The sequence below is a fragment of the Staurois parvus genome, unplaced genomic scaffold (assembly GCF_062004578.1).
Source record: "Staurois parvus isolate SC_StPar_1 unplaced genomic scaffold, SC_StPar_1.0 ptg000449l, whole genome shotgun sequence".
Classification (NCBI taxonomy): Eukaryota; Metazoa; Chordata; class Amphibia; order Anura; family Ranidae; genus Staurois; species Staurois parvus.
The window spans coordinates 5,177,685-5,196,096 of record NW_028318245.1 but is presented as its reverse complement, the minus strand read 5'-3'; the positions used below and the strand labels follow the sequence as shown (position 1 = coordinate 5,196,096).

Genomic DNA, 18,412 nt, shown 5'->3' with positions numbered 1-18,412 from the left:
TGGCATTTTTAGACTTTTTTTGACCCCAAAAAACCCACTAAAAGACGCAGGGGGCGTGGCCAAGCACATGGATGGCTAGGTAGCTCCTCTGCTTAGCTCCCGGCCCAAGCCCCAGTAAATAGGCATCAGATACCCTCTCCCAGGGTTCACAGGGACTGACCATGGGGAGAAGAAACCACCGCACCACCAGGGACATGAGCGGGGACCGATCTGGTGGCTCCCTGAGCCTGTATCTGGTCCGCTCATGGGACCGTGACACGAGCGCCCCGGCATCCAAGATGGCGCCGCCGGCTGCAACCACCGTTGCACACGAGGATCCCAGGAATCCGGAGCCAGGAATCGAGGGGCAGGTAAGCCCACGGGGTTATGATCCCCCCCTCCAGCCCTGGGGACCCCTCGGCACCACCCTCCCCTGCACCTCAGACTCGGGACACTAAGGAGCCCCACAGCCCCTCCCCCACACAGGGACAAAGGGATATTCAAGGGCCCTGCAGCCCCCTAACCAACACTCACAGAGGAGGCGCACGGGGGCACTGCGGAGGCACAGACACAGCGGATCACAGGGGGCCCCGCAATCCCTCCCCAACATGGAGCCCATGGGACACGCAGGGGGCCCTCAGCCACTCTCCAACATAGAGCCCGAAGGCCACACAGGGGTCCCACACTCCCTCCCCCCTCCACGAAGCCCCTGGGGAGCAATAGGGGCCCACTGCCCCGATACACGGATCCGGGCCACACAGAGATCCCACAGTCCCTCGCCAAGCTCGAGGCCACAAGACACACAGGGGTCCCACAGCCCCTCCGCAGCATCCCTTTGTTCTGAGGACGACTGGGACCTGCAGTCCCACATTAGGACCCTACACACATACATTAGATCTCTTCCCACAAAAACGGATTTCGAACACTGCGTGAATCGTATCAAACGCACATATAAGCAGGAAATCGACGCCCTGAAACAAGACGTTTGCACGCGCCTGGACACAATCGAGAACACCACTGACGGCCTAAGCAACACCCTTCTAATGCACGAAGAGACCCTTAAATCTCACACGGCACTCATACAGCAGCTCCTGTACCAACAGGACGACATTGAAAATAGAAATCGCCGCAACAACATTCGGATCAGGGGCATCCCGGAATCAGTCGAACCCAAAGACCTGGCCGCGGCGGTTTCCACTAACAGTGCAGGTAGATCTGTGTGTAAAAACTGTTATATGTGTTTACTTGTAGTTCCACCGAACTTATCGAATTTACAAACTTACAAATCAAGTCACTGTAGAGTAATCATAATCGAACGAATTTACCGAATCTAACGAATTTATACATCCAAGTGAATTTATCAATCTATCGAATCAACCCAATGTAATACGAATTAAACCATTGTAATATGAAACAAAACAAGCCATTGTAAGCAGTGTTATATGAAGAAGATTGAAGTTATTAAAGAAGTTAACTAAAGTATTCGGTGTGCTCTTTAAACCTACTGCATCCATAGAGCGGCATTGGAGGAATTACAGAGTAAAGTCAGTCTAATCAAACAAAGAAACAGCAATTGCATAATTGTTCTAATGCCACAGCGCACTAGGCACCAAAGGGTGCTGCGCCTGCCACACAGCCAGCCAACAGGACACCATCTTTTTCAATGGATCGCCAGTGATGCTTCTTCCTGATCTCTCACGCCAGACCCTGGCCATGCGTAGGGCCCTGCGCCCCCTCATCCAGTTGCAGGAAAGGAACAACCGCTACCACTGGCGATTCCCATTCCAGCTCCAAGCGACGCACCAGGGTAAAGCCGCCCTTTTTCGCACGAGTGGAGACTTACCCACATTTTTAGGGGTGTTGGGCCTACCTCCTGTGGCCCTCCCGGACTGACCTGATCAGCTCCCACTCCCCGGCCTCCCACCCCCACCTCCACCCACAGGTCAGCGGCCCGACCAAAAGAAGAAATGCGCCGGGCCCTCCCCCAGAAGAACCTAGAGGGGTGACCACTACCTGAACAACTAGAGACATGCCTGCCATTTTTGCCTCCCCCTGCCTGAGTCGTTTCTCTCATTGTGTGCTTTTTTAGCTGTAGTGATTTTGTGCCCCTTTTTTTCAATTTTTCAATCTTTAAATTTTGACTCTCAAATTTTTTAATTTTTAATTTTGTATTTTTTCAAATCTTTTGTGCCCTTTTTTTCTCCTCTATCTTCTCCTCGCGTTTTACTTCCCTGTGCCTATTATCAGCGGGACCCTGGGGCTGCGGCGGGAGGACACCCTTCAGGTGACGCCACCGCTGCTTGCGGTGACGATCTGGGACTCCTCCGGCCCTAGCTACAGGGTCTCCAGGCTCTCCCCCCAAATTACCTAAGGCTGGCCATACACTATACAATTTTCTGTCCAATTTCTGCCCAATTTCCTTTAGATTTACCTTCAACTATGTAGTGCAAGGGCCTGCCTATTTGGATACAACTGAAAGTGTTGTTTAGGTTTGACCTCATATTATAAGGTTTTTGGTAAATCTAAAGCAAAATTCTCAAGAAAATTGTAGTGTATGGCCAGCCTAAGGCTGGCCATACATTATACAATTATCTTCCAATTTTCTGCCCAATTTCCTTTAGATTTACCTTCAACTGTGTAGTGCAAGTGCCTGCCTAATTTGATACAACTGAAAGTGTTGTTTAGGTTTGACCTCATATTATATGGTTTTTGGTAAATCTAAACCAAAAATCTCCAGATAATTCTATAATGCATGGCCAGCCAAAGTCTCCACCGGGTTGGGTTTATCCACCGTCTCCACATATGGGGGGGGGGGGCCCAACTGTCTCCTTGTAACAAGTATGATGGAGAGTTCGCTGATGATGTTCTACCAGGGGGGTCACCCCCTGATTGGGGGACCCCCCTGAAGTTGCCAAATGCCTATGGGGGGCTTGGGTCGGGATCGGACACTTGCGCCTGTGACGTTCCCCACCTAGGCCCTCAGTGTATTGTTCACCACACTGTTTGCGTGTACAGACAGCCTGTCTGTCTTGTAGATTTCTTTGTTACTTCTCGTTCTTTGTCTGCCCCTATCTTCCCATCTCCCTTTCCCCTAGCCTTTGGGAATAACCCCCTCCCCCCCCTTTTTTTTCTTTCTTTCCCCCTCACCCAACCCAAGGGGGGTTTAGGCACTGTCTTGGGTGACGCCCCCGCCCCCACATGTCCTACGGCCCGACTATGACTCTGATCAAATTTTCCTCCATCAACTGTAGGGGCTTCAACACACCGGAGAAGAGGAGCCAGATGCTATATCACTTCCACAAACACGGCTCGCAGATCCTGCTCCTCCAAGAGACCCATTTCCACGCGGATAGTATCCCAGCTTTCCGTAATCGCCACTTTACTCCTTGGTATCACAGCACTAATCCACTGGCTATGTCTCGGGGGGTGTCGATCGCCTTCCATCACACCTTTAACCCAGAAGTCCTGAACTCACTCATCGACCCAGCGGGTCAACACCTTTTCCTCAAGCTAAAACATCAAGACTTTGTCTTCATGATAGCGAACGTATACGCACCCAACTAAGACCAAACCCCATTTCTGACAAAGGCCCTCTCCAAGCTCTCTGAATTTGGAGGTCCCTGTTACATAGTCGGAGGGGACTTCAACGTGGCTCTCTTGCTGGAACTTGATACTTCCTTGGGCAAATCTTCTCTTCCTGCAACGACCCTAGCCCTCATTAAGTCGTGCCTCCACGACTTACACCCAGTGGACATTTGGCGAACCCAACACCCATCGGAGTGAGATAACAGTTACTATTCCCCGTCACACGAGACATACAGTCGCATTGACTACTTCTTTGTGTCGCAATCGCTCCTTGACCGACCGACTTCCTCCGCCATCGGCCACCTTTTATGGTCTGACCATGCCCAATACACCTGGCCATCCAAAACCGACCGACACCAAAGCGCCATTTCTCCTGGCGTCTGAACGACACTCTGCTCAAGGACTCCCTGTGTATCGCAGAGGTATCACAGACCATACAACACTTTGTCCTTGATCACTCCTCGGACACGACCGGTTCCTTTAACCAGTGGGAGGCCCTCAAATGTGTACGCTAGATACGTAGATCGCAGTGGATCTGTCTAACGCACGCAGGACCTACTCCAGCAGAGGTATCACAGACCATACAACACTTTATCCTTGATCACTCCTTGGACACGACCGGTTCCCTTAACCCAGTGTTTCTCAATTCCAGTCCTCATGGACCCCCAACAGGTCATGTTTTCAGGATTTCCATTATTTTGCACAGGTGATTTGATCAGTTTCACTGCCTTAGTAATTACCACAGCTGTTTCATCTGAGGGAAATCCTGAAAACATGACCTGTTGGGGGTCCATGAGGACTGGAGTTGAGAAACACTGCCTTAACCAGTGGGAGGCCCTCAAATGTGTACGCTAGATACGTAGATCGCAGTGGATCTGTCTAACGCACGCAGGACCTACTCCAGCTGTTGGACTCATCGCTGGTGGCACGAGACAAAGCACACAACACACACTACACCTTAGCAAATAAATGCAGTGTCACGGGTTCTCCATCCCCGCCCTTATCGCCGACCGATACAGCACATAAAGGCACCCGACAACACCAAAATCTACAATAACCAAGGAATCTCATCCACGTTCGAACGTTATTACACTCATCTTTATAACCTTCACCCAGCGCAGCCCGCTACCCCTGCCCATTCCCGTTTAGACATGGCCCAATATATCGAGGAGACGGCGCTCCCGTTCCTTGACACACAGGACATCCTTGCCCTAGAAGAGCCCTTCTCGACTATGGAAGTCCTTGGGGCGATCAAGGCCTTGAAACTGGTAAATGCCCGGGCCCAGACGGGTTCACCCCCCGCTTCTACAAAACGTTTTCCGCCCCTCTAGCCCCACTTCTATCTCAAGCCTTCAACGACATCGACAATCAGAATGTACCCTCCCCGGCCTTTCTGTCGGCCAACATCTCGGTCATCCCGAAACCATATAATGACCCATACCTCTGCAGTAGCTATTGCCCAATCTCCCTTCTCAACCTAAACGCTAAGCTCCTCGCAAAGCTTTTAGCTAACCGCTTATCACCTTTCCTTCCCACTCTAGTTCACTGCGATCAGGTGGGGTTTGTCCCAGGTTGCGAGGCCAGAGATAACACTTCCAAAACAATCCACCTCATATCTTACATCAAATGTCATAGCTTAAAGGCATGCCTTCTGTCATTTGACGCCGAGAAGGCGTTCGATCGCGTGGACTGGCGTTTCCTACGCCTTACCTTGGAACAGATAGGCGTGGGCTCTCAGTGCCTAGCTCGGATCATGTCACTTTACTCCCGCCCCTCAGCAAGGGTTCTGGTCAACAGCACAACTTCCCCACCCTTCCCTATCTTGAACGGAACAAGACAAGGCTGTCCATTCTCGCCCCTTCTCTTCGTACTGATAATAGAACACCTCGCGAGAGCCATTCGAGTGAACGACTCAATCACGGGCATTTGCACTCCCTCCGCGCACCATAAAATATCCTTATACGCGGATGACCTTCTATGTCCAACAACCACACATATCATTCCCCTGTCTCTTCCACAAGTTCCGTAGATTTGACCTCTTCACTAACTTCAAACTCAACATCTCTAAAACCGAGGCCCAAAACATATCTCTACCTGCCCATGTGCTGTCGAATGTTCGCTCCAGCTTCACTTTTCAATGGCGCCCATCGGCCATTAAATACTTGGGGATTATGATCCCCGCAAACCTCTCCCCTCTGTACTCTCTCAACTACCTAACCCTCCTCTCTAGTATCCGAAAAGACTTAGCGTCTTGGGGCACCTCAGCCCTACCCTGGTTCGGCTGCATCAACACCCTCAAAATGGACACCCTGCCAAAATTACTATACGTCTTCCAGACCGTACCAATCACCATCCCGAAGAGTTTCTTTCTCGCCCTATGCTCCCTGTCCATCAGATTTGTTTGGCGCCAAGGCCTCACAAGGCTAAAACACAGAGTGCTCACATACCCGAAGTCCAAGGGCGGCGTAGGTCTTCCGGACTTTGAGCTGTACTACAAGGCTACATTGATGGCCCGAATCCTAGACTGGTTCCCCAGGCCATTACTCAAGGCATCCTGCATGGTTGAACAGGATCTCTCCCCGTTTGACCTCCGAGCCCTCCTGTGGGGCTACAACCGAGAATACTGGCGTCTCTCTGGTCTATCTCCGCAGACCTCGGCCTCTCTGTGTTTGTGGTACAGATGGGGCATGGTTGATCTAGTATCAACTGATCCTTCCCCTCTATCACCCCTATTCGACAACCCGGCCCTACCCCAGAGTTTTGGAGCTGCGGCCATCGGCTCCTTCACGCGCTCCTCTTGGCCTGTCGCCCTTAACTTCATGTGCCCCCAATCAGGTCTCCCGCTCTTCCGGGGTGGATCTCGAGATTGGCTGACGGCTCTGCATCTATCCTCATTCTGCATCCACCTACACTCCTCCCCCGACATCCACCGACCACTCACCGAGTTTGAGCGACTATGCTCTCTCCCCAGTCTGCCTAGACATGTCCTAGCCACCCTATATAAATCTCTCCACGACACTCTCCACCCTGAACCCCCACCCTACACCAGGGCGTGGGCCCGAGAACTCAGCAGAGACATATCGGACGCAGACTGGTCCAAGTCATTTCACTTCACCCACAAGTCATCCATTTCCTGTTATTCACAAGAGAAGAACTTCAAGATCCTCGCTCGATGGTACAGGGACCCCCTCACTCTACATAAAATATTCCCCTCCACACAGAACCTGTGCTGGCGCTGTTCTAAAGCGGTCAGCACCCAGCTCCACATCTGGTGGGGATGCGACCTAATACAGCCTTACTGGCGACAGATCTTCGCCATATATGATGAGATCTACGGTAAATCTCTGACTCCCACACCGGAAATTGCCCTCCTCTCGATCCTTCCGGGCTCTTTAGCTTCTCAGAAGAAAAGCTTGCTGCGCTTCTTCCTATCTGCGGCCCGCCAATTGATTATTATTATTATACAGTGTTTATATAGTGCCAAAGGGTATGCTCAGCGCTGTACAGTAGCAAGGGGGACATAACATGAGACAAGACAGTAACAATACACTACACGATACCCCTCTTTTGGAGGTCGCCGATCCCCCCGCCCCTCTCCTTGTGGGTCTCGGTGCTAAATGATACCATGCGCATGGAGGAAATGTTGGCATTCGACAACGACACTTTTGATCAACACAAGTCACTGTGGTCGATCTGGCTCCACTTCTCCTCATCCTCACACCAGCGAAATCTATGCGCCCCTGATGGAACTTGATGGAGTCATACTCAACGTCCCAGGCATACACCCCGAGCTGACTATCTGAAAGTCCTAAGGGGGTGACCTAGGGGTCCACCCCGTCAATATACCAGCGGCAGACCACCTAACAGGTCTGCTCCGTCCAACCTCCCCAAATAGGATCTTCTCCACCCCCCCCCCTTTTTTTTTCTTTTTCTCCCCCTTCCCTCCCCCTCTCCCTTTCTTTCCTCCCCCCCCCCTGTCTCTTTGCGCCCCTTTCTCATTCTCGTTCCCCTTTGACCCCCCTCTCTCTCTCCCTCTTGCCCTATCTTTATCTCCTGCCCCCTACCCCGCGCTCGCTCGAGCATTTCCACTACTCTCCACAAAGGTTTCTCATTCAGTCACTAAGGAATTACTGGTTCTTCTCTGAATATTTAAAATAAACTTATATATAAATATATATATAAAATCGAGCGCAGTATGAGGATGTAGATAGGGTAGCTGCTGGCACTGAAAGGCACCTCGTGAACCTCCAGAGTAATGGTAAAATATGAAAGTGCAGCGCTAACTTAAACAATGATTACACATAAGATAGATCCCATTCATATGGGATCTATCTTATGTGTAATCATTGTTTAAGTTAGCGCTGCACTTTCATATTTTACCACTTCTCTGAATATTGCCTGTCGGGGGATTCCCCCTCAATGACTAAGATCCTTTATCTTCCGCTTCCATGGACTACGCCAATTCCTATTTGAAATGTGCCTATTCACCTATTGTTGTTGTTCTTATAATTCTTTCTTTTTTTAGCTTGTACTGTTTGACTTATTGCAAAACAAATAAAGACATATTTGCCTTTAAAAGAAGCAAACGCGGCAAAACGCTAAAAGATTAATGTTTTTAACGTGACTATACACAGCCAACGTTACCAGCGTCATCAAAACGTCCCGTGTGCATAAGGGGTAACAGCGACTGTTTTTGGCTTTTGACGGTTTTTTTTCTACAGCCAGCAAACCCCTAGGTGTCCAAACACACAAAGACTGGAATCAACGTTTTTTGGCTGGAACGTTTCTTGGCTGGAAAAAAACCCAGGACTAGTGGGCTTCTAGAGGAATTTTTTAGCTCTAACCCTGAAAAACGCGGTAAAACGCTGCAAACTGGCATTTTTGGACTTTTTTAACCAAAAAAAGAATTTTTTTCGGTTAAAAAAAGCAAACGCGGAAAAACGCAGGAAAACACGAAAAAATACAGGAAACCGCAGACAAACGCGGCAAACACAGCTAAACGCTAATGCAAAAACACTAAAAAAATGAAAAACTTGCATTTTTAACGTGACTTTACACAGCCAATGTAAACAGAATCTTTAAAATGTCCCGTGTGCATGAGGGGTAACAGCGGCTGTTTTTGGCTTTTGATGTTTTTCTTCTACAGCCAGTAATCCCTCCAGCATGTTCTCCTAGGTGTCCATACACACATAGACTGGAATCAACGTTTTTTGGCTGGAAAAAAAAAAAACCATGACTAGTGGGTTTCTAGAAGAAACGCAGCAAACTGGCGTTTTTAGACTTTTTTTGACCCAAAAAAAACCACTAAAAGACGCAAACGCGGCAAAACGCTTAAAGATTCATGTTTTTAACGTGACTTTACACAGCCAACGTTACCAGCGTCATCAAAACGTCCCGTGTGCATGAGGGGTAACAGTGGCTGTTTTTGGCTTTTGACTTTTTTTTCTACAGCTGGTAAACCCCCCAGCATGTTATCCTAGGCGTCCATACACACATCGACTGGAATCAACGTTTTTTGGCTGGGAAAAAAAACAGGACTAGTGGGTTTCTAGAGGAGTTTTTTAGCTGTAAAAACGTTCTAACGCTGAAAAATGCGGCAAAACGTGGTGAAACGCCACAACCCGGCATTTTTGGAAGTGTTTTTGACCAAAAAAACCCACTATAAAATGCAAACGTGCCAAAACGCTAAAAAACTTGTGTCTTTAAGGGGTAACAGCGGCTGTTTTTGGAGTTTTAGAGGAATTTTTTTACCTATAACACTGAAAAATACAGTAAAACGCCGCAAAACAGCGTTTTTGGACTTTTTTTGACTAAAAAAACCCACTGAAAAAATGCAAATGTGGCAAAACGCTAAAAAACTCACGTTTTTAATGTGACTTTCACAGCCAACATTACCAGCATCATCAAAACGTCCCGTGTGCATGAGGGGTAACAGCGGCTGTTTTTGGCTTTTGATGTTTTTTTCTACAGCCAGTAAACCCCCCCCAGCATGTTCTCCTAGGTGTCCATACACACATAGACTGGAATCAACGTTTTTTGGCTGGAAAATAAACCCCCCGGGACTAGAGGGTTTCTAGAGGAGTTTTTTTTAGCTCTAACGCAGAAAAACGCGGTAAAACGCAGCAAATCGGCTTTTTTGGACTTTTTTGACCCAAAAAAACCCACTAAAAGATGCAAACGCGGCAAAACGCTAAAAAACTCACGTTTTTAATGTGACTTTACACAGCCAACGTTACCAGCATCATCAAAATGTCTCGTGTGCATGAGGGGTAACAGCAGCTGTTACACACATATACTGGAATCAACGTTTTTTGGCTGGAAAAAAACCCCAGGACTAGTGGGCTTCTATAGGAGTTTTTTTTTAGCTCTAACGCTAAAAAATGCGGTAAAACACAGCAAACCGGCATTTTTGGACTTTTTTTGACCAAAAAATACTATTGAAACCAAGCCCACACACAATCCACATTTTCCTGCCTTTCCCTATTCAAAATGACGTGGATTGTCCTGCCCTCTGGTGATGAGGCCAAGAACTCTTCAATCTCTTCAATCCACCCTCGTACATCTGTCCTACTGACCAGGATCCTTGTCCTCTCACTACAGCATCTCCAATACACCGATACCATGACTGCTTTCACCCCCCCCCGCCGCTCATATAGTTGGGGGTATCCATCTCCCACACATTATTGGTGGTTGTGAGGCTGCTGATCAGGTTCCAGTGAGCGCACTGCATTATGGGTCATCAGGCATGGTTTCACATAATTTTAATTCTTCAAGGGCACAAAAAATATTTGTTCTCTATGTGCCCAGTAATCTGCAACGTATATAAAACCCGCGGAAATGCGCATGACAACTGATGTCCCTGCAAGTGAAATCTGCACATCAGTTTCAATTGTTTTTTTCTGCATGTATGATGTGAATGAGCCCTAAAAATCCCAGAATGCAGTATTCATATTATCCACAAGGAAGTGACCGCATAGGAAGTGATGTCAGGTGTAGACAGGAAGTGATGTCAGGTGTAGACAGAAAGTGATGTCAGGTGTAGACAGGAAGTGATGTAGCTACAGACAGGAAGTGATGTTGGTATAGATTGGAAGTGACGTTAGGTATAGATAGGAAGTGATGTAAGTAATAGACAGGAAGTGATGTCAGGAATAGACAGGAAGTGTCAGGTAGAGAGGAAGTTCTGGGTGAGCGTGAGTCCGGAGGAAGTAGAGAGGAGACATTGCTGGAACTGGCAGCAGAGGAGGTAATAAGATCTGTATTTATATTTACACCCAGCACCCCCACCGTCATGTCTGTCCTCTTTCTTCATAGTCTCTGTGATCTCCATCCTCTTCCTCCATAGTCCCCGTGACGTCCGTCCTCTTCCTCCATCGTTATGTCTGTCCTCTTCCTCCATAGTCACCATCATGTCTGTCCTCTTCCTCCATCGTTATGTCTTCTTCCTCCATAGTCACTGTGATGTCCATCCTCTTCCTCCACAGTCTCTATGATGTCCGTCCTCTTCCTCCATAGTCACAGTGATGTCCGTCCTCTTCCTCCAGTCACAGTGATGTCCGTCCTCTTCCTCCAGTCACAGTGATGTCTGTCCTCTTCTTCCACAGTCTCTGTGATGTCCGTCCTCTTCCTCCATAGTCTCCGTGATATCCTTCCTCTTCCTTCATAGTCACTGTGATATCCGTCCTCTTCCTCCATAGTCACTGTGATGTCCGTCCTCTTCCTCCATAGTCACTGTGACGTCCGTCCTCTTCCTCCATAGTCACAGTGATGTCTGTCTTCTTCCTCCATAGTCACTGTGATGTCCTTCCTCTTCCTCCAGAGTCACTGTGGCGTCCGTTCTCTTCCTCCATAGTCACTGTAATGTTCGTCCTCTTTCTCCACAGTCACTGTGATGTTCGTCCTCTTTCTCCACAGTGACTGTGATGTCCGTCCTCTTCCTCCATTGTCAATGTGATGTCCGTCCTCTTCCTCCATAGTCACTGTGATGTCCTTCCTCTTCCTCCCTAGTCACTGTGATGTCCTTCCTCTTCCTCCCTAGTCACTGTGATGTCCTTCCTCTTCCTCCATAGTCACTGTGATGTCCTTCCTCTTCCTCCATAGTCACTGTGATGTCCTTCCTCTTCCTCCATAGTCACTGTGATGTCCTTCCTCTTCCTCCATAGTCACTGTGATGTCCTTCCTCTTCCTCCATAATTCAGCTGATACTACTATATAGATATTTTCCATTCTGAAAAAGACTGCCTCTATGACAGAATCTCTCCCCTGTCCTGCCCTGTCCTGGCCACTTCTGTCTACAACAGTTCGCTTTCATCCACACTAGACTCACTTGCTCCTCTAACAACACGAAGCATCAGGCCCCGACCATTACAACCCTGGCAGACTGACCACACCAGAAAGCTTAAATGACATAGTTGTGTGCTGGAGCAATTGTAGCAAAAAAACAAATCTCAGCAAGTATTGATATAAATCTGATTTCTTCACATACAACTCCTCCCTCCATGCTGCCAAACAAGCCGACTTTGTCACTCTCATCAATACCTTCTCATCCAGTCCTCATTGTCTCTTCTTCACTTTTAACTCTCTACTTTCTCCACCTCCACCTAGCACCTCACTCACTGCTCACGAGATTCTTTTTTTTATCATTATTCATGATTGCTGTTATATGAAGTGAAGCACTGTTTTATGAGGATTGCCTCACACTCCTATTGTAAAACTGCTCCCTTGTCTCCTCCTCCCGTGCTTGTCTACAGGACTTCTCCAGAGCCTCCCCCATCCTCTGGAACTCTCTACCCCAATCTATCAGACTATCGCCTACTCTGCCCACTTTTAAGTGATCTCTGAAAACCTCTCTCTTCAGGAAAGCCTATCCTGCCTTCAGCTAATAACCAAATCTTCTATTCCTCTAGTCCATCCCCCACAGTTATTACCTTTTATACCACCAGCCCCTCCCTCTTATATTGTAAGCTCCCAGGATCAGGGCCCTCCCAACCCTCTTGTATTGAACTGTATTGTTGCTGTATTGTCTCCCGGCATATTGTAAAGTGATGAGAAAACTGTTGGCGCTATATAAATCCTGTATAATAATAATAATATGTACGTAGATACATCCTAAATATAGAACCATTTATCCAACCGTCCATCCAGAGCCTCTGGATTATAGACCGGATACGTCCTAAATATAGAGCCATTTATCCAACCGTCCATCCAGAGCCTCTGGTTTATAGACCGGGTACGTCCTAAATATAGAGCCATTTATCCAACCGTCCATCCAGAGCCTCTGGTTTATAGACCGGGTACGTCCTAAATATAGAACCATTTATCCAACCGTCCATCCAGAGCCTCCGGTTTATAGACCGGATACGTCCTAAATATAGAACCATTTATCCAACCGTCCATCCAGAGCCTCCGGTTTATAGACCGGATACGTCCTAAATATAGAACCGTTTATCCAACCGTCCATCCAGAGCCTCTGGTTTATAGACCGGATACGTCCTAAATATAGAACCGTTTATCCAACCGTCCATCCAGCGCCTCTGGTTTATAGACCGGATACATCCTAAATATAGAACCATTTATCCAACCGTCCATCCAGCGCCTCTGGTTTATAGACCGGATCATCCTAAATATAGAACCATTTATCCAACCGTCCATCCAGAGCCTCTGGTTTATAGACCGGATACATGCTAAATATAGAGCCATTTATCCAACCGTCCATCCAGAGCCTCTGGTTTATAGACCTGATATGGTCAGAATTAAAGACTATTAATCCTGCTTGTATTAAGTGCTTCCCCAGTCCAGGTAATTCTCAGTTTATTATTCGTTCACAGAGAAGAGAGTCCGGTATGAATCACATGACCACATCAATGATGATGTTAGACAAAGACCAAAGTCACATGACCAAGCAGATATTGGACCTCACCCTGGAGATCATCTACCTGCTAACCGGAGAGGTGAGGAGGATTCTGGAAATATAACACAATCATCTTAATATTTACTAAACGTGAGATGCATGCATTAGGTGAAGATAACATGACCTGATATGGGGGAGATTCTTGGAAATGCCAGCCTAAATTTAGTAATCATTCACATTTCTTTTGACATCTCTCAATAGGGTTACACAGTAGTGAAGAAGACATCTGGTGAGGATGTGACCTATAGTAGACATCACCGGAAGTCAGAAGAATGGAGAAGGAACAAGAGACACATCACTGTCCCTTCATCTGTGTCTCTGACTCCTTTATTTTACAAGAAGAAGATTCTAGAAGTCACCCAGAAGATCATTGATCTGCTGGAGGGAGAGGTGAGCGGTGCTGGGAATTCTGGGACATTCTCCAGTAACAGACAAGGGATGTGTCTGGATGGTGACTGTATCATTGTGTGTGTCAGGTTCCTATAAGGTGTCAGGATGTCACTGTCTATTTCTCCATGGAGGAGTGGGAGTATTTAGAAGGACACAAGGATCTCTACAAGGACGTCATGATGGACAATCAGCCGCCCCTCACATCACCGGGTAAGAGGAGACTTTATTGTAAAGGAGAGGGCAGTACAGAGGACTCAACTACATAAAATTTAAACACAGAAAATATTCCAATTTTTAGTTTTCCTCTATGAGTATAAGGTGTGTTGTTTCCCAAAAAATGAGGAGGAGATACTGGACACCACATGAAAGGTCCATCTCCATTCCCCAATATAATGTCATGTTCCCAACAAATGAGGAGGAGATACTGGACACCATATGAAAGGTCCATCTCCATTCCTCAATGTAACGTCACGTTCCCAACAAATGAGGAGGAGATACTGGACACCATATGAAAGGTCCATCTCCATTCCTCCCGATGTGTGATGACTGATTTGGTGTATTGATGGTTTCGGTGAGATGTGATTGGTTTTCATGTATTGTACATTTACTTTCTAGCAGAGGGACATCAGGTCAGGAATACCTCGGAGGAAGATCTTGTTTTATCTCCAGATCACGGTGCAGAAAATAATGAGATTACACAACATTCTCCTGAAGTGAACACAATCGGTCATATTACACCGCACAGACTGCACCATGTGGAGACATCAATGGATCCCTCTGATCCTGAGGAATCTTCTCATCGATCCCATACTGTTCCTTCAGATCTCCATTCTCACAGAGCGGATCCATCGACACATCCATCTACACCCAAGGAGTCTTCTCCAACCCATGAAGAGAGTTTATTATTTTGTTTGATGTGCGGGAAACATTTTAAGCTGAAATCCCAACTTCTTCTACATCTCAAGACTCACACCAGCGTGACCTTTTCATGTTCAGCGTGCGGGAAATCTTTCACTGAGAAAAGTAAGCTTCTTACTCACCAGAAAATTCACACGGGTGAGAATCCTTTTTCTTGTTCAGAGTGTGGCAAACACTTCACTAGGAAGTCATACCTCCGTATACATCAGAGGATTCACACAGGTGAGCGTCCCTATTCATGTTCAGAGTGTGGGAGAAGTTTTACTTACAAAGGAAACTTGCACGCTCACCAGAAAACTCACACAGATGAGAATCCTTATTTATGTTTACAGTGTGGGAAATTGTTCAATAGAAAAAGAAGCCTCCATGCGCACCAGAGAATCCACACGGGTGAGCGTCCGCATTCATGTTCAGAGTGCGGGAAATGTTTCGCTGATAAACGAAGCCTCCAGCAACACCAGAGAACTCACACGGGCGAGCGGCCGTTTTCATGTTCAGAGTGCGGGAAGTGTTTCACTGAGAGAGGAAATCTTCGAAAACACCGCAGAATTCACACAGGAGAGCGTCCTTTTTCATGTTCAGAGTGCGGGAAATGTTTCTCTGTGAAAGGAAACCTTTTGAAACATCAGAGAACACACATCCGCTGACCTATGTACTGCTTTATATAGACAATGTTAGGGAATGGCGCCTCCACAGCCTACGTGAACGCGAGCTCTGTGCAGTACTGAGACCTACTGATGGATTCTAGAATTTTACTTCCGAAGAGCATCACTTAACCATATATATACGTGAGTTCGCATTTCCAAGTGAGCCCTACCCGCGCCACCATTCGCTGCCTCGGCTGTCAATCACCGGGTCCTGGGCTGGTGATTACTTGTCGGCGCATGATGATTGTCGAGCATCTCCGATGGGGGGGGGGGGGAGAGAACTGTATGTACACAAAACAGATCTCTCCCCTGTCAGCTCCTGCACACTGTTTTGTATGGCTCTGCATAGCAGAGCCATACAAAGCAGTGTGCTTACAGTGAAAAGACACAGCCCAGTATGTAAAACAGCACACAGTTAACCCGAATATCCCGCTATAAGTCGCTGATCGCCGCCATTACTAGTAAAAAAAATTTAAAAATTTCAGTATCTATACTGCCATTAATTTACACATTTTGGGATTTTTTTTTTTTGCAGCAAAGACACAAAGCAGAATACATTTTAGCCGAAATTTCTGACGAAATTTGATTTTTAAAATTTTTTTTACTGGCATGTTTAATAGCTAAAAGTCAAAAATACAGTTTTTTTTCTCAAAATTGTCTGTTTTTTTTTCTATAGCACAGTCCCGCTATAAGTCTCTGATCGCTGCCATTACTAGTAAAAAAATAAAACATCCAGTATATATACCGCCATTTGTAGATGCTATAACTTTCACGTAAATCAATCAATTTACACGTATCGGGATTTTTTTTTAGCAAAGACACGGAGCCGAATACATTTTGGCATAAATTGATGCCGAAATTTGATTTTTAAAATTTTTTTACTACACATTTTATAGCAAAAAGTCCAATATATTTTTTTTTTTTCAAAATTGTTGGTCTTTTTTTTTTTTTTTTGTAGCGCAGTCCAGAAGTTTTGCTATAAGTTAATGATCACCGCCATTACTAGTAAAAATTTTTAAAAAAATCCCAGTATCTATACCGCCATTTGTAGACGCTATAACTTTCATGTAAACCAATTAATTTACAAGTATCAGGATTTTTTTTTTTTAGCGAAGACACAGAGCAGGATACATTTTGGCCTAAATTTATGCCGAAATTAGATTTTTAAAAAATTTTTTACTACACGTTTTATAGCAAAAAGTCCAAAATATTGTTTTGTTTTTTTTCTCAAAATTGTCGTTTTTTTTTTTTTTTATAGTGCAGTCCGACAGTCCCGCTATAAGTCACTGATCGCCGCCATTACTAGTAAAAATTTTAAAAAAAAATCCCAGTATCTATTCCGCCATTTGTAGACGCTATAACTTTCAGATAAACCAATTAATTTACACATATTGGATTTTTTTTTTTTGCAAAGACAAGGAGCAGAATACATTTTGGCCAAAATTTATGTTGAAATTTGATTTTTAAAATTTTTTTACTGGACATGTTTTATAGCAAAAAGTCCAAAATATTGTTTTTTTCTCAAAATTGTCGGTCTTTTTTTTTATAGCGCAGTCCAGCAGTCCCAATATAAGTCGCCGATCGCCGCCATTACTAGTAAAAGAAAAAAAAAATCCCAGTATCTATACCGCCATTTGTAGACTCTATAACTTTTGGCTGAAATTTATGATGAAATTTGATTTTTTAATTGTTTTACTTGACATGTTTAATAACAAAAAGTCCAAAAATAAATTTTTTTGCTCAAAATTGTCGGTCTTTTTTTTATAGCGCAGTCCCGCTATAAGTCGCTGATCGCCGACATTACTAGTAAAAATAATTATAAAAAAAAAAATATCCCAGTATATACACCACCATTTGTAAACGCTATGACTTTCACGTAAGCCAATTAATTTTCACGTATCAGGATTTTAGTTTTTAGCGAAGACATGGAGCAGAATACATTTTGGCCGAAATTTACGACGAAATTTGATTTTTAAAATTTTTTTACTGGACATGTTTAATAGCAAAAAAGTCAAAAATACATTTTTTTTCTCAAAATTGTCAGTCTTTTTTTTTTTTTATAGCGCAGTCCCGCTATAAGTCGCTGATCGCCGCCATTACTAGTAAAAAAAAAATCAAAATCCCAGTATATATACCGCCATTTGTAGACGCTATAGCTTTCACATAAACCAATTAATTTACACGCATCAGGATTTTTTTTTTTTCGCAAAGACATGGAGCAGAATACATTTTAGTCGAAATTTTTGATGAAATTTGATTTTTAAATTTTTTTTACTGGACATGATTTATAGCAAAAAGTCACAAATATTGTTTTTTTTCTCAAAATTGACACTTTTTTTTTTTAGCGCAAAAAAAAAAACTGCACAGGCGATCAAATACCACTGAAAGAAAGCTCAATTTATCGGGGGGGTAAAAAGGACGTAAATTTCATTTGGGTGTAGCGTTGCATGACTGCGCAATTGTCAGGGAAAGTAACGCAGGGCCGTAACGCAAAAAATGGCCTGGTCAGGAAGGGAGGGGAATCCTCTGGAGGGGGAGGGGTTAAAGAGATACAAAGCAGCATTGTTATTTATGAATGAGCTTCAATCGCCATATGAAAAAAGCAAAAAAAAAAAAGTGTTGTTTTTGGATAAATAAAATTTGTTCTTTTATAACCCTTAGTTTACCCAAATCAGCCCTAATTTACTCCTTCCTCCCCTTCTCCCTTTAACTTTTATTTCCAGCAGAATTTTTTTTTTTTCAAAACAATATTTAAATTTTTTTTTTTTCTTCATAACTTGAATTAATAAAATAAATAAAATGTTATAACAAAGAAGCGCTGTCCAGTTAAACGTGCAAATACCTCAAAATAGACACGTCAGTAAGTTCACGCAATGTGTTCTCTATAAATACCGCATCACAATAATTGTATGGACAAATAATTCATTAAAGTGTTCCTGAACCCCCAACGGTACAAGCAGTCTGTAGATGCAGCAAAGCATGC

At 45.2% G+C, this 18,412-nt stretch overlaps 2 protein-coding genes across 2 annotated transcripts in view; both read left to right on the top strand.

Moving 5' to 3' along the window:
• Window positions 1–18,377, top strand: part of LOC149453429 (uncharacterized) — a 36,143-nt gene extending 17,766 nt beyond the window's left edge. Inside the window, exon 5 of the mRNA XM_089688571.1 lies at window positions 14,913–18,377. Coding sequence (XP_089544697.1) covers window positions 14,913–15,429 — 517 coding nt within the window. The 3' untranslated portion in view covers window positions 15,430–18,377. The remainder of the gene's footprint in view (window positions 1–14,912) is intronic.
• On the top strand, window positions 10,708–13,960 carry LOC149453430 (uncharacterized). Its single transcript, XM_089688602.1, has 3 exons — window positions 10,708–10,810; window positions 13,392–13,514; window positions 13,676–13,960. Exons 2-3 carry the CDS (start codon window positions 13,407–13,409, stop codon window positions 13,958–13,960), a joined length of 393 nt encoding a protein of 130 aa, XP_089544728.1. The 5' UTR covers window positions 10,708–10,810; window positions 13,392–13,406.
• Window positions 18,378–18,412: the final 35 nt, after the last annotated feature.

Excerpts from the sequence above, each read along its gene's own strand:
- LOC149453430 (XM_089688602.1), top strand. The coding sequence starts at position 13,407 with ATGAATCACATGACCACATCAATGATGATGTTAGACAAAGACCAAAGT. Across the intron at positions 13,515-13,675 it reads TCTACCTGCTAACCGGAGAG|GGTTACACAGTAGTGAAGAA; the intron begins GTGAGGAGGATT and ends ATCTCTCAATAG.